General features: G+C 40.8%; 1 protein-coding gene across 1 annotated transcript; it reads right to left on the bottom strand.

Moving 5' to 3' along the window:
• Nucleotides 1-4,718: 4,718 nt before the first annotated feature.
• Nucleotides 4,719-16,078, bottom strand: LOC134866329 (leucine-rich repeat-containing protein 52-like). Its single transcript, XM_063886439.1, is given in 3 exon segments — nt 4,719-7,663; nt 15,071-15,628; nt 15,631-16,078. Coding segments are annotated over 3 exon segments (975 nt in total). The 5' UTR covers nt 15,719-16,078; the 3' UTR covers nt 4,719-7,334.
• Nucleotides 16,079-16,623: the final 545 nt, after the last annotated feature.

Here is a 16,623-nt window from a genome sequence, read left to right as displayed (position 1 = left end):
GAGTCAGAGGTTTCTTGTGTTGCAGTCCATTAATGAAACAGAACTGGTGCTTTTGTCTCATGCATGCTTGTGCCTTAATATGTTCAGTATTTGTAGTGTGGGGGTGTAGAAAAGTGCAACATATTGAAATTCAGGTCTCCCATTTTGTATTATTCAGCTGATATAGGCATACAGTAGCACCAAGTGCCTAAAAGTGCCCATATGGAAACAAAAACTATCAATTGCGAGAGTCTTCAGAGCCAAGTGTTTGCTTTCATGGTACGCAAGAACTATGCACATGTTTTTTAATTGGTATTCCATCTTCCTCACTGTGCTGACATGTATTAGGGCAACCCACTATCCTATTTCCAGGCCGCACCCTTACCCTTGCCTATGGCATTGCATGGCCTAATCAGTGAGCTTAGCAGAATGTAATGCACCCTCACAGTTGAGACTAACCCATATCTGCATGTGTTGAATGTAGATAAATGAGGGTTAGCTATACATATCTCAGTAGACATGCAGATTAATCAATATGTTTTGTTTACACTGAATGAAGCCATGAAATTGTTACACCCAATGCCCAAAGTTCAACTCACAACCATATGTTCAGGTATCTTAGCACACGGCAACTAAAATGTAGAGTAGATGTGTCACTTTCTTGGATTGACACTTTTGCGTCCAATTGCCTATGTCCTGCCACTAAGTATGGTTCGTGGTTCATGTAATGCATTCTGCCATGAGTCGCGATCACTCTCTTAAATGAGGAGTGAGTGCCATCAAACACACAGACACACACAAGGTTTACTCCCAACTGTATCCTGACATATATCAGCAGTGTATTGGAAAATAGTTAACCCTTTACAGGAAAAACTTCACAATAGACATTTATACGCAAATATTTCGACCTTTCATTGCAGGGACAGCACTAGCATGTGCAGAAAATGACACAATGTGCCCCTGGGCAGCTTTATAGTGAAGAAGTAGTGCATTTTTCCTTTTTTTGGGTCTCTTTGTGTTTTTTTAAATATCTATGTCGTTTTGGGTGTGTCTGAGGTCGGTTTATGTCTCTTTGTAGTAATTCTGTGTCTCTCTGTACTTATTTTGTTAGTTGTTGTTCTCATTTTATGTCTCTTTGTTGTCATTTTACGTCTCTTTGTTGTCATTTTGTGTATCTTTGCTGTTTTGTGTCTCTTTGTTGTTATTTTGTGTCTCTTTGTTGTTATTTTGTGTCTCTTTGTTGTTATTTTGTGTCTCGTTCTCATTTTATGTCTCTTTGTTGTTATTTTGTGTCTCTTTGTGGTGTTTTGTGTCTATTGGTTGTCATTTTGTGTCCCGATGTGGTTATTTTTAGTTATATGTAGTTATTGTGTTTCTTTTTAACGTAGTTTTGTGTCTCTTTGTAATAATTTCATATTTTTTAGGTCACTTGCATGCCCCTGTGCCTGAGCGACCCGTTTAGTGAGCACAGGTGAAATGAATACCTTTAACAATGCATGAGACCAGGGCCCTGAAACCTGAGTATCGAAATGGCATTCGAACAGCAATCATTCCATTAATTACACCTGTTATTTTTTTGAAATGGTAGATCAAATGGCTTGAAAAGGGTCTATAATGAGTAAAGCACATAATTAACTTTTCCTCTGACACCGACACTCAACCACCCTAAACCAGCATGCTTATAATATGTAGTATACAGTTGTTGTATCGTTAATACCAATACCTTTGTATGTGAAGTTGATTCTGGACAAATCCCACTAAAATGCAGTATGGGTACCAGTGAATGTGTGAAAAGAGCTTTCCTCAGTGGTATTGCAGTTCACATTAAAGAAAGACAACAGATTGTGTGGAGTCAGAGTGCAGATTAACCATTATCGAGTAAAATTAGCATAATGCCAACATAATAGGCGTTTTGAACAGACATTTCAAATTTGTAAAAAATGCCTAAGGGGATGATAATAAAAATAACAAAGTCTCACAACACATTTAAGTGTCCCTGTATTTGAAGAAGCTAAATGGAATTCAGCCGTCATTTATTTTATTAGATACACTGCTGCTTTTCTCACTGATGTCAAGATGCCCTCTGTGACCTATACTTTCATACATCCAATCATCTGTACACTTTCATAATAAAACTTTAATAACATGTGCACAACATGGGGGCGTGGTTATGACACCGACCTAAGCACACGTCTTTTTGTGAGCTCCTGGCGATATTCTTGTAAAATCCTGTAAATTTTCCTTTAACTGCATGAACAGTGATAACTATCATTTGCGCCGACTTATTTTTGTACACCCGCGACAATATGCCGACAAAGAAAGCACAAAACAAATCTAAAGCACACTTTTCTCCGAGTGATGAACAGGAGGTCTCAGATGCTAACAGCCTAGCTAACTCAACAGGTGAAGCTAGCCACGTGTGTCACGGAGACGTGGATGCTGGAGGGGCCCACAACATGGACATTATTCAGATACTCGATGGGATTAGAAATTACTTTTCCACAAAGACTGATATGGTCCTGAAAGCAACTGCAAACTGTTCTGTTCAGTTTGACAGCTAAGGGGATTCTTGTAAGAATGCGGGCTCACTCCCAATACAACACAGAGATATCCAACAGGTTTACCAACAACTAAAAGATGATGCTATGCTGCACAAACTAGTGTATTGTTAAGATTGGATGACTTCGAATAAGAACTTTAAATTTACTTCTTGGGACGTTAGAGGGATGGTAAAATTTACTAAATTAAAACAGGTTATTACCAGACTTAAACAACTTAAGTCTTCAATAGTGTTTATTCAGGAGACTCATTTACTCAAAGAGGACTTGGTGAAAATACGGAGGAGATGGCCAGGCAAAGTGCTAGCATCCTGTTTCCCTTCTCATTCGAGAGGGGTTATGGTGTTAATTCATAACTCAGTGCCTTTCCAGGTAAACAACACTATTTATGATAAAGCTGGTAGATTTTTGGTGGTTCAAGGAACTCTCCTGAGAGAAGATATCAATTTGATTAATGTTTATGGCCCCAATGATGATAACCCATAATTTTTTGAAAATGTATTTCTGTTGATGGCCACCCTCCCTGGTAAGATAATATTGGCTGGTGACTTAAATTGTGCTCTAGAACCGAAGCTGGATCGCTCGTCAGGGATGGATACATCCCATTTACGATCTAGAAAAAAAATTCAACAATATATGAAAGACCTGAATCTCTGTGATCCGTGGAGGATTCAAAACCCCAACAAAAGGGAATTCTCATGCTACTCAGCAGTATATAAAACCCACTCCCGAATAGATTATTTTTTAATTTCCTCTTCCCTGCTACCCAGTATAACTAATTGTACATATGATAGTATTGTTTTGTCAGATCATGCCCCAACCTCACTATTTTACAACGATGAACAATTGAAGAGACACTCAACTAATTGGCGCTTACACCCTAAATGGCTACAACACCCTGACTTTATAAAATTTGTAGGAGAACACATTGATCTCTACTTCTCAATAAATACGAATCAAACAACTGCAACCATTAGGTGGGAAGCTTTTAAAGCATATATTAGAGGGCAAATGATAAGCTTCACCAGCTCTAAACTTAACAAATTCAAACAGACAATGAATGAATTAGATTCTAAAATTAAAGAATTAGAGAATGAGGCTATCATAGATGATTCGACAAAAAAAAAACAGGAATTACTGACCCTCAAAGCAGAACACGAGGAGCTCTCTCTGCTCAAGGCTGAAGATGGTCTAATAAGACTGAAACAAACTTTTTTATCTCTGGATTCAAAGTGAACAAAGAAAAGTCATCTATTATGTTCTTAAATGTAAAGGAAAGGAAGAAACCTGTAGTATCCCACCCATTTGTGAACGCCACAGAGGGATTTAAATACTTGGGCATCAGAATAACCCCAAAGATAAGTAATCTTAGTTCAGTCAATTATGAGCCCATGGTAGCAGAGGTGTCGGAAGAGATCACTAGGTGGACAACACTACCGCTTTCTTTACTGGGAAGAATAAACATTGTAAAGATGACTATACTACCTACATTTTTATATGTTTTTCAGTCAATCCCGCTTGCCCCGCCTCCTTCTTTCTTTCCTAGGACCAGAAAGCTCCTTTCTAATTTCATCTGGAATAATAGGAAGCCAAGACTCAGACTCTCTCTATTATATTTACCGTATGATAGGGGAGGGCTACAGTTGCCAAATCTAGAATGGTATTATTGGGCTGCGCAGTTGAGAGCCACAATGTTTTGGTTTTCTAAAGATGTTTTCATGCCCTGGATAGAAATTGAAAAACTATCTTCAAAAGGTTTGTCATTGAATAGCTATCTATACTCAGCATCCTATAAAACATTAAAGAAGAGTACTACTAATCCTTTTGTAAAAAACACTATTGTTGTTTGGCATGTAGTTCAAAAACTGTTAAGGGACTCCCCATGGTTGTCCTGTTTCTCCCCAATATGGGGTAATGATCACTTCGCCCCAGCAAAGAACGACATGGGTTTTAAAGCATTCATTCAGTGAGATAAAGGCAAAGTTTGATGTACTGCAAAAACACTTCTTTAAGTATCTACAACTTAGAAGTTTTATTCTGGCACACTTAAACAATTCAGTGCAACGACCTCCATTCCCCATCTTAGAAACACGTTACAGAAAACTGTTTGGGTAAAAGATTGGTATCCTGGTTTTATAACATGTTGGTTGAAAACCATATGGAAAACTCTGATAGTAAGAGACAGCAATGGATACGAGACCTACAAGAAGATATTACTCTCATTGAATGGAGTGAAATATGTTTAAAAATACACACTCAAACCATCAACACTCGATTGAGAATGATACAATTTAATTGGATAATGCGAACATAGATCTCCCCTGTACAATTAAATAAATTTGATCCTAATATACTTGATCTATGTTATAAGTGCAACAATCACCAGGGTACATTATATCACTGTTTATGGAAATGTGAAGAGATTCAAAAATGTTGGAGCTCAGTGTTAAAGTATATCTCTCGGATCACGACTTCCCCTATACCTTTATGCCCTAAGGTATGTATTTTAGGTATTTATCCAGATGACTGTTCTTTATCTTGCAAGGAAAGAAAAATGGTTGACCTTTGTTTATTGCAGGCCAAACGCTGTATTGCATTATGTTGGAAGAATGTTGGTCGCTCCTCTTTTATCCACTGGTTACGTAACTTAACATCGAGTTTGGCTCTTGAGAAACTGACCTATATTGTTAGAAAGAGGGCTTCTGAATTTTACGATATTTGGAGGATGTTTCTGGAACTGTTGAGGGAGGGGGATATGGAGGAGGCAATGGGGGAGTGAGATAATGAAAATGATTTCATGTGTTGTGGGAGTGCAAGCTGTAACCTACATTTTGAATACTTTTTTATTTATTATTATTATTTATTTTTTATTATTTTTATTGTATTCATCATTTAGTTACTATTTTCTTTACTGCCATATGTTTTGGATGTTTAAATTGTTGGATGTTGTTGTATTAACATGAAAAAACCAATAAATATATGTTTAAAAATAAATAAATGTGCACAACATCAAATGCGGGGAAAACAGCTGGTTCAAACATTGTGAAAGGATACGCTTCTTTTCAGATACCTTATAAGTTCAGTGTTGTTCTTAAATTAGGTATAATGGTAATATATTCTGAGACAACTGATACAGTACATATACATTGGAGCAGCTATTTGTTCCCCCAGTAAAACAAAGAATCCTCGTCCTGCCCCTTCATTTATAACAGTTAATAACAGTCGCGTCAGGGTATATGAAGTGGTACAGACAGTAGAATAAGTCTCAAATGCTAACACTTCAGATCGTGTATCCCGTTCAGTTCTTTAATGATTGAATTAGCTTGTACACATTCGTAAGGCTTTTTGGTGCATCAACAGTGCATGCAGAAACAGAGAGGACACTGCACTCAAACCAGTCAGCCAACAAAGAGAGAATGAAGTGGAAATCAATTATCACACTTTCCTGTTTACTTGCCATCTAGCGGGGCCCACTGCCAAACCAGACCTCAGCAGTTGGCTCATGCTGTCTCCCAACTTCACAAACAGATCTTCAACACAAATGCTTCAACTGCAGGTTTTTTTCAGAGTAGATCAGGGAGGTAAACTATCAGTATGAAACTGCAGCCCACTGGACCAACAACGGACAGGCTCAGTTCTGCAGAAGCTCAATCAAACATGCATGATACACATCAGTGTGTACATCATTACACTAACACAAATGCCTCTCCTCAAACATATGAATAGAAAGACCACATCACGTTAAATTTCACAAGGGTTGTCAAGTCACAATTCTGTTGTTGCCATTATCGGCGTCCACTGGAGAGTCTTTTGAATATTTTTACGGTATACGGTTTTAAAGTAAGGTGTAGAAACAGACTGTCCTATAAACAATTAGTGTCAGGTGTTTCCACCCAATATGTTACATTGGGTGGAAAGAAATTGTACAACATGGACATTCTTTTTTTTAGGTAGCTGAAAATATCAGAGCTAGTCTTTTTTTATTGGTTGCTAGACCAAGGTAGGTACAACGAATTGTTTAAAAATGTTTTGGCTTTCTTGAGAGACTAGATTGATACCACTTCCATTTTTTGTTTCAATTTGATCCTATAGCCTAAGCTTAGCTTAGCATGACGTTGTGAAACGGGGAAACAGCTAGCCTAGCCTCTGTTTAAAGGTAACGAAATACAACTAACAAGCACCTCTGAAAATCACCTATAAACAAATATCAGGTTTGATTACAGTTCTCTGAACAAGCTCAGTGTTTCTCTGATGCTGTTCAACGGCCGTCTGAAAAGGCTGCTAGCTAACTAGCATGGTTACTTTGTCCTTTTCTCAGATTAATTAAGATTATCTCATGACTAAAAGCCTTTATCCGGTAAACTTATATAGTTAAATACAATCCAAAGTCAATACATGACAGAAAGGTGAGTGGTACCAATCTTCTCTGACTCTTGGCAGAAAGCTAAATCATTCTGTCACAGTCGGACCAGCTAGCTGCTTCCAAAATAACCAGCTTAGAGGCTCTTTCCCAGTAAAAAATAACAAATAGTAATAAATACTACATAGGACAGTCATACATTTGCATATGTGGTCAGTAATAACCAGGGCCTAGAGAGCTCCACAATGGCAGCCAAGTATGTTACATCATCCGAAAAGCCCACTCCAAATGAGAAAAATGACATTCTGCTTCTCTGTTGAATCCTCTCTTTTCTCTTTCACAGCTGAGCCTGTTAAACAGACTCAGTTTGACCAGTCCTGGAAGTAGTCACGAGGCACTGTGGGAAATCCTAAATGGGAAGAGTGAGAATATGTGTTTTAAACTGTTTGTGACATTTTCAAATTCCCGTTGCCATGGTCTCTCCTGACCCGCGAGGTACGACCCGTGTCACCGAGTTCTTCCTCTTCCTCCGGGTCAAGCTGCTCGTCTTTTTTCTTGATGTAGCGCTCATAGAGCACCATAATGACGCCCATCACCCAGGCCGACACGGTGCCAGCAGCAAAGATGACAAAGCCGATGACAACAAAGAAAAGGTAGTCCCAGGAGCCCAGCGTCTGGTGACATAACGTCCGTAGCTGGATGCCCACCTCACCAAGACGACGGCCCTGCATGTCAGCGGGTGAGCCACACACCGTCTGGCCCTCATCTGTCACACAGACACACATCAACGAGGAGTGATTAGGGATTCATCATGGCTCAAAAAAGCACATCGACATATTTGGTTTGGAAATACAGTGAGGCATAAAAGAGGCATCCAGCTTGTTCTGGATTGCATGAGCCGAATTGTAGATATATATATATTTTAATCGTCAACAAGGGAAATTCATAGTAAAGAGTAAGTCCACACACAGATGCACATTATCTTTGTCACTAAAGTATTGCTTTTTTCTTCATTAAAGCATGACAACTCGTGCATAATTTATTTTTAAGCCCTTCAAGAGTTGGTTCAAAATAGGAACTATTTCTATGTAACTTTTAACTTTAAACAACAGTTTTCCTAATTTTTCGTGAAAGCTCATATGAATATCAAGCAACAGGTGTCAATTTCAGCTTGTTACATGCACACAGCCCTGTGAGCTATGTATAGGCAACACAACTATTTGGTTAGGGTTTAGAAAAAGATCCAGGTTTGAGTTAGAAGAAGTGGTGTTACTTTAGTACAAAAGTCATGTGACAGAGGTCTACTGGGTCAAAGTACAGCGTATGAACCAACCTATCCAGCCCAACGTCCTAGCCTGAATAATTTCGGACTAAGTAAGCAACCAACAAAATCTAGGTGCCACTGATGGCAACATAGCCCAATTAGGTTTGACATCACCGTGTCCCAATCAGCCCTGCCTACTTCATACCAGTAAAAACAAAAAAGAACAAAAACACAAGTACATAATACTTTCATGTGAGATATTGAAAACGGTTTCAATGTTAGAACAAAAGTATTATTCTGATAGGACCCCGTCACTCAGTGTTAGAAGATACTGTACATATATTTTCAGGGCCTTTAAAGTGCAATTATCAGCGTGCCAGTACCAATTTAACGTTTCAGCTGAGGGGGAAGATGCAGGTACAAGTACTCGTTTGGATAAATAAATAAATTGACATAATAAAACTTGTATGGATTAGGTTATCGTTTGGCAAGCATATAGCATTCAGAACTGCCTTTATTCAGGGGAAATAATATACACATGTTCAGTTCTTTTCTTTTGTGTTTTTACTTGAACATGTTTCATGCTTTAATGTTCAAAAAACACATTATTGAAGTAAGGCTGTTTGTCTGAGTACACCAGTATCCACCCACACTCTGATGTGTGTCTGTCTCTTTAAGACTGCCCAGTCTGCTCTGACTGGCTTGCTAGACAAATATGACAGCTGTGCAAAGCTGCAAAGGTAATTTTAAAGCCATGGATGGAGATACTGAAATGAGCATGTTATATTTAAATAATCCCCCATGTGCCACATAAAATAGACTGAGTTGTCTAATTTCAGAGTTTGTGGGTTTGCATCAGGAAGCATCAGAATGACCTGGGTGTGCAGTCCTCCTCCTCTCTTAATCACCTGATTGACTGAGAGAGGAAATGTACCCAGCTGCTCTCAATTCTTAATTTGGAGCCAGCAGGTGATCTGGTTCACCTCCAATCAACACAGGGGAACTGAGACACCCAGCTGAAATGAGGAACAACAAAAATGCCTTATAATGAGGGAATGCCACAACTCCTTTGCAAGTGATTTGACAAACAGAAAATATATACACAGTCTGGGCATACAATTATAATACATCTTTCTAAAGTTTTAAAGGATCCTTTGATGTGGTGAGGGCTCAACTTAGCAAGGAAAATATTATATATATATATATATATATATATATATATATATGGCATTAAGCGGAGAAGCCTGTTGAATAATTCATATATTACTTTACATCATTTTGAATAACATTAGTAAATGGCAGTGTGCTGAACTGATCATAACAATGGCTTGCACAGCTAAAATGCAGCAATGTGCACTAGCATAACAGCGCTGCCTTCATTATCGGAAAAGAACACTGCTTTAGGAGCTTCATGTGTACAACAGTCTTGAGTTATGCAGCATTGAATTACAAAAAAGAAAAAGGAATCATGGATGAATTATTCAAACTCCTTTTCCCCCACAGGATTAGAGAGTGACTTGTGCCTTTATGTGTGCCTGAAACCACTGATAAGAAGGGTTCCCATCATCAGGCACACAGGGTACGACTATGACTAAGACGTGAAATCCAAAAACCCTAATAAAAATGTGGAGTTCCTTGTCTTTCAGAAAACGACAGAAGGTAGATACAATTTTAAAAGGCCCATCAGTGAAACACACCACAGGATGTACTTTATGTTTATTATGTAGCAGCTGATGAGAGAATAATAATCCTGAAGCCTGGCTGGGTCCTCTGTAACTGCGAACCAACAGAAACACAGTAACACAAGACAGTGTTGCACTGTTTTTAATTAGCTTCTGGTTTTTCAAAGCTTTTGTGCAAGAAGGAAGTCCCACTGGGAGACTTCAAAATAATTTGTGTATAGGGAACAGTTTTTCTGTAACAGTGTTTCTACCCCAACAGCCTTGAAATATGCATCCTAATTTCATATTTTCCTGGGAGTGGTGGTTTGTGCGTACATGTATACAAACTGTATACGGTAACCTTTGTAGAAATGCATTGAGGAGTTTTGCTTGACTGTCTGTCCTCTGCAAAATGCATTAGGAAAAAGGTGTTGGTGACGGAATAGTAAGGCTATTTTTATCAGGTAAAGTCTTACACTAATAATACATTTATATTGTCCATTTCAATGTTTTTAAACTGGTTGTTATGTAACAATACAAACAGTATTAATATTTTCTGTAATGTAATTAATACATCTGTATTGTTAGTATTAAGTTCTGGTTAGTTTGGTAAGTTAGCATCCCTACTACTACTTGCAGTTTTTTATCTGACTATTTGCCAACTTCTTTTTACCATTAAGTTATCAGTTTTAGCTGTTTACCAATTGCTTTTAGCCAATTAATTTTCTGTTGTTAAAAGTAAAATGTTTTGCTTTTATTTTGTAAAAACAGAACAATCAAAGAACTAGGTCTTATTGAGGTTTCCATTTTCTTATATAAACTTAACACAAAAAGTAAGGACATTTGTGTTTGGTAGATATTTTTTTTTGATGTAACAATGCTTCTTGGCAATAAGTCTTATACCGTTGGAGAGCCTGTTCTCTGACCTTTCAAATGGTGACACATTTGTGAGGAACATGCATTTGTGGGAGGGGCAGCAGAGCTGAGTATGTGGGTTGCGCCCATGAAAAATGTGACACATCTCCTCTGCCAATGCCAAACTGCAGCCAATCACCGGTCTCGTAGGGCCGCAAGGAGGCCTGCCTTGACTGCCTTTCACTGTCAGACCCACTTGCACTGGAACTTCAACATGTGGAGGAACATTATGTTCAGCGATGAACGCTTTGCTGATTGCTGCACCGATAGAGTAGGAGTGGAGAGGATGGAATGGCCTGCAGTACTGACCTCGACCCCATTGAAAATTTGTGGGATCAGCTTGAGCGTGCTGACCAACACAACTACGTTTTCTGACTTGGGACCAATGCTGGTTGAAAACTGGGATGCCGTCCCACAGCAGTGTGCGACCAGGCTGGTGATCAGCATGAGGAGGAGAGGCTGTTGTGACCAAAGACCGAGTTAAAATGTAACTTTTGGAACTTCGTTGTAGCAGAGCTAACGGCAAGAAGCTAGTGATCTGTGACGGCACGCACCTGTCAATTGAAGTGACTACATATTAGAGTGGTGCAGAAATGAGTTAGAAAAAGCTGAAATTATTTGGCATTTCACCACTTAAAGGTCCCCTCGACTCAAAGTCAGAATGTTTTTTTGAACGAGTTCTTGGTTACATGCCTGTAATAAGGTCTGTTGTTTGAGCAAGCTTACGATATATTGAACTTTTAGTTCTACGACATAAAATATGTTAGTAAAATACCCCCACATGAATGTCTTACAATGTTATGTGCCTCAAAACATGCTAACAAGTGACTGCATCCTCAAGCCGAAAATTAGACACTCTAGTTTAGTTGTGGTGATACAAAGTATGTGATCTCTTTATTCTGGCGATAGCAATTACGCATTAGAAATCACAAAGTGGTCAATTCGTGGAGAGCATCCTGTCGAATAAAATGTATAAGGATCATAATCGTTGACGTACACATTGCTTTGTGTCGAGAGAGCCCTCGCAATGCTAACTTCCCAGTCGGCCTACAAAAATACCCGCAAAAGCGCACCGCTCTAAAATATATATAACAAAATCCATAATTTTAGGCCTCAATATAGGTTAATCGTTAGTTTTACAAAACTGTACCTCTGTATAAGACCATAACCGATGTCCTAACAGGCTGTAAACATGTTTATTTCCCTGCATCAGTCTCAAGTGGCCGAGGGAGGAACTGCAGGTGTTTTTGACACACTATTATCTTATTATAATAATAATTATGATTCTAAATGATCTCAATTGTTTATCCTGTTTCAGCTGACTTGTTATCCATCACATTTTAGATAACCATGTCCCACTTGTCGGCCAGCATGCTAAATATTTTCCATGCGCTTTCAGTAGCAACACGTGGCGTCAAGGTGTTATGAATGACTCATTCTGGTGGGAGGTGTGCTCTGACAGAGGGCGAGAGGGATCACTCCCTAGCTATCAATCACATCGCGTTCTAAGTTAATTTCATGGGACGTCAGAAATGTATTTACCCTGTTATTTTATTCATTCGGTGCATATATCCGCAAACTTATCCTCAGACAAGCTCTTCTGCGACTCACAGATGTGAAGCGAGTGTGCAGCTGATGAAGAACAAGAGTACAGTCAGCCTCTCTAAGCTCTATCTACCACAGAAAATTCAAAGCATATTCTGATCCTCTCAAAAGCTGCTGCTGCTGTGCACTGTCCACACAATATGCTGTTGGATATAACAAAAACACACACATGCACACTGCCTCTTAGCATACAGTAAAGCCTACACGTTCAAAAACCCCTCCACAAGACTTAGCTTCTATCTCTGTCCTTAAACAATCTACTAATATGTGAGTGTCAATACGTGTGAGTGTGTGCCTATAACTGATAGGAAGGAAACCCTTCTGGCTTCACCCCCCTCTCTCCCCAAAAGGGACCGGCATCAAAGAAGAGGGCTTTCCCCTCCCTTCCTTCCCCCATCCACGCTCTGCTCTATTTCTAGACACTCTCCTTATATAACAGCTGAAAGAGTGCTAATCTAGCCAGGAAGGCGAGACAGAGGAGAATCTGTTGGTTCCTTCCTGAAGCTTTTTCTCTCGCTCTTACTTTCGCTCACTCGCTTGCTATCTTGTGTTTCCCCTAAACCAAGTCGACAAGAGAGTGTGTTGCATGAGCCAGGTGAGAGCCAGACAAGCGTTAACAATCTTCCGAGACATAGCTCGCAGCCGAAACACAGTAAAGTGTCCTCCTTTTGTTTCCACCTCTCAAGCAATAACGGTGGGCTTCATCTGGGTCTCCATGTATTACTCAGTGAATGTCTTGGGGAATTTCTGTGCGGTTTTCCCCAATTTCTCTTCATTTTAAGAGAGAGTGATGTATTGCCTGTGCAGAAGGAAATGGACAGCCTGTGTGTACATCACAGAGGTGAAGAATGTGTGAGTATCTATGTGTCCGCCTTCTCCCTCGCTGGCAGCTGTCACTGGAAGAGGCTCCACTCCAAATTAAGCGAGACAAAAGGCACCAAGCAAGAGGAATATAGGACAGCTCTTGCTGGATGCGTTTGGGCCTAAGCTGCACAGGGACCATGTGGAACGAAAGTGTGTATATGTGTGGGGGGAGAGAAAAGCAGGGGATGCCTTTTTAGTAAGCGTGGCGGATGTATTATATTCACGGTGTTAAAATTGTGACTCTTGCTCAGTAAGATGCAATATAAATAGCAGCTGGCCTTTTGCATAGTGACACATCCACACCGAAGCATAACTCAAAGAATAAGAATATCATCTATAATCTGGACAGTAATAAAACAAAAGGTGGGGGATCAATATTTGATGGTGCACCAATGATTCATTAATCAAACCTTCTGCACGGTATCCCAATAGCTGGACAAAATAGAGATTGATTAGTCATTTCCAGATAATAGGCCACAGGAGACATGGCTCCCCGCCTCCGATCTTCTTTCACCCTCTCTGCTATTTGAGTCCGAATGCAGTCACACTCCACCGTCGTCACCTGCGTCTCGTCTCACTGAAAGCTGAGAACCTTGCCGACTTCTCCAAACTGCGAGGCGATTACATATGTGACATATTTTCCCGGTGCACTGCTTCTACAGCAGCTTCGATAGTGGAAATTCAGGGTGCTGATGGCATGGTGTTATCGGTTTCCTCAAAGCTGCAGACGCGTGTTTTTAAAGAAGCAGGATGTGAGCGGTATCCAGAAGTTAGGGGTTATGGGTTTGCTATGGGACGGTGAGGGAGACTTTAACTGCCATTTTGTTAGGAACTTTAAAGAGGTCCTTGTATGCTGTTTGTGGGTTTCCCTTTCCTGTAGTGTGTTATATTGTTTTTTTGTGAATGTAAATGGTCTGCAAAGTCTAAAATCCAAAAGTTCCCTCTCGAGGGAGTTTCTCCCCCCCCCCCCCCCCCCCCCCCCACTGCCTGAAATGCCTCCATTAGACTTCTTTGTTTACTTTCATAACATAATGACATCACTACGTAACACTCCTCTTGTATTTGCTAGCACTCCAACACATTGTACATGATAGCGTAAGGACAAATCACAACAAAGCTGGCCAGCTAACCAATCAGAGCAGACTGGGCTCTGGTTTCAGACACAGGGTGAAAAGAGGGGCTGCAGCACAGTATGAAAAAAAAGGCTAATAATGGGTAATAATATATATTTTTTAAATCATTAGGAAAGTAAAGGTTGTTGGGATGTGATATTTATGCTATGTTTTTAAGTGTCAAATGCACATTTAATTTAAACTGTATTTTGTAAAAATGTACAATATCAAGTAACAGGAAAACGCTTTCAGTGTAGGTCCGGCTTTATTTTGAAACATTCAGGTCCTGTATTAAAAATTCCCGGTGTCAAAATAGATCTTTATCATAGCTTTGTTGGATATTTTGCAATTAAAAGATTAAACTGCCAACCCAATAGTTGGTCCATAATGGTTTATAAGTGACTATGGTACAGCATTAGTAAAATAATCAGAACGACATAAGTTAAACCTTACAGACCCTATTTTTTAAAAGATTCCCATGTATTAAGCTCTGCATTTCTGTATGAACATGTATGTGATAAATAACTTTTTCCCCTTTGAAGGGATAGCCTCCAGGCTGAATATCGAGGTCACCCATTAAGGCCAATAGTTTACATAACAGAGTATTATCTAATAATTAATAACTGGGGCAGCAGTTATGTGTGATTGGCTCTCTGGGGCTTTTCAACTTGATACTAAGTAAAAGCAACAGTCAAAGGTCATGCTGTGATTGTGTTCCCTCACATGACATTAGAATAAAAGACAAATGAAACCTTGGAACTTGGAATCCTCCAGGTGCACCCACAGGCACAGGTCCTCGTTCTCGCACTCGCAGCTCCACGGGTTCCCGCTGAGACCCACGGAGCGCAGGGCGGGCAGAGCGATGAGGGAGGTGATGTTCACCACTGTAAGGTTGTTGCGACTCACATCCAGCACCTGCAGGGCGGCGTTCTCCACAAAGGCGTCCTGGTGGATCTCCGAGAGCCCAGGGTTGTCGGTCATCCTCAGCATCACCAGGCTCGCCAAGGGCCCGAACGTCCGGTCCTCGATCCGCAACAAGGTGTTGAAGGAGAGATCCAGGTAGGCCAGCTTCCGTAGATTCCCAAACGTGGACTCGGATATTTCCGTGAGGGAGTTGTTGCTGCAGTCCAGGTACACCAGATCTGAGAGGTAGTTGAGCGCAAGCGGCGGAAGCTCCACGATACGGTTGTTGGAGATGATGAGCTGCCGCGTGGCCAGAGGCAAGTTGACCGGGAAGGTGGTCAGGTGCTGCCCCGCGCATTGAACCACCAACTGGTCATCGCACACGCACCTGTCCGGGCAGCCGGGGTGAGCACCGGCGATGTGATCCCTCCGACGTTGAGGAGGAGCAGAACTAAGAGCCGCAAGGGTTGCGCGCTTGGCTGCGGGGCAAGACGCATGACACCGCCGAGGGCTGCATCCACCCCGTCTGGAGAGAGTCAGGCGCGCTCACATTCTTCATTGATACATCCTCACCGATGTGTTTGTCTCAGGAATGATTCCCACAAAGGACAATCCTTGAGGCAACCTCCGCGCGTAAAATGTCTCACTCCATCCTGTCAGTTGGATCCGGCGCGCATCCGCTGGCAAGTAGTCAACCAAGAGCCTCCAAGCTGTTTCAAAGTTCATTAATTTATCAGGCTTCTTCCATCAAAACAACAACATTCACACATCGCAAAACGTCCTCCCCGCGCTGCGCGGCTCCTCGCAATGATCACGGTCAGTTCTACATGTTTGCCATCCTCTCGCTCTCAGAAACAGAATCCAAATGAGGGGGGGCACTGAACGGGTGGGGGTGGATAGGGGGAAGGGAGGGAATGAGGGGGGGTTGTTGAGTGATCTCACGCTTTGGTGTTAGCTGGAGCGAGAGGGGAAGCTCAGGGCAGCATAGCTAATGGAAGTCAACATTTTTTATTAAATGGGACCAGCAGAGTGTTATCCATGTGTACTCGGAACCTTTTGAAAAGAAGGTGACCTACAATGCTCCGGCTGCAGGCACAATGATAAACAACATGCCTCAGGTGTGTGTTTTATATGTGCAGAAGCTAAATACATACCATTGAATACCATTAAAAGTGTAGAAACATGTGTTTTTAGGCCTCAGGTGTGTGTGTGTGTGTGTGTGTGTGTGTGTGTGTGTGTGTGTGTGTGTGTGTGTGTGTGTGTGTGTGTGTGTGTGTGTGTGTGTGTGTGTGTGGAGGTGGAAAAAAACCCCAGGAAGCATATTAGATGAAACCACATGGGTTTTGGGCAGTGATAACAATGTTTTGAGGATGGGGGACTATATGACCTTCTCCACCATTCA

Source organism: Eleginops maclovinus, chromosome 6, assembly GCF_036324505.1.
Source record: "Eleginops maclovinus isolate JMC-PN-2008 ecotype Puerto Natales chromosome 6, JC_Emac_rtc_rv5, whole genome shotgun sequence".
NCBI lineage: Eukaryota > Metazoa > Chordata > Actinopteri > Perciformes > Eleginopidae > Eleginops > Eleginops maclovinus.
This window is presented reverse-complemented; position numbering and strand designations above follow the sequence as displayed.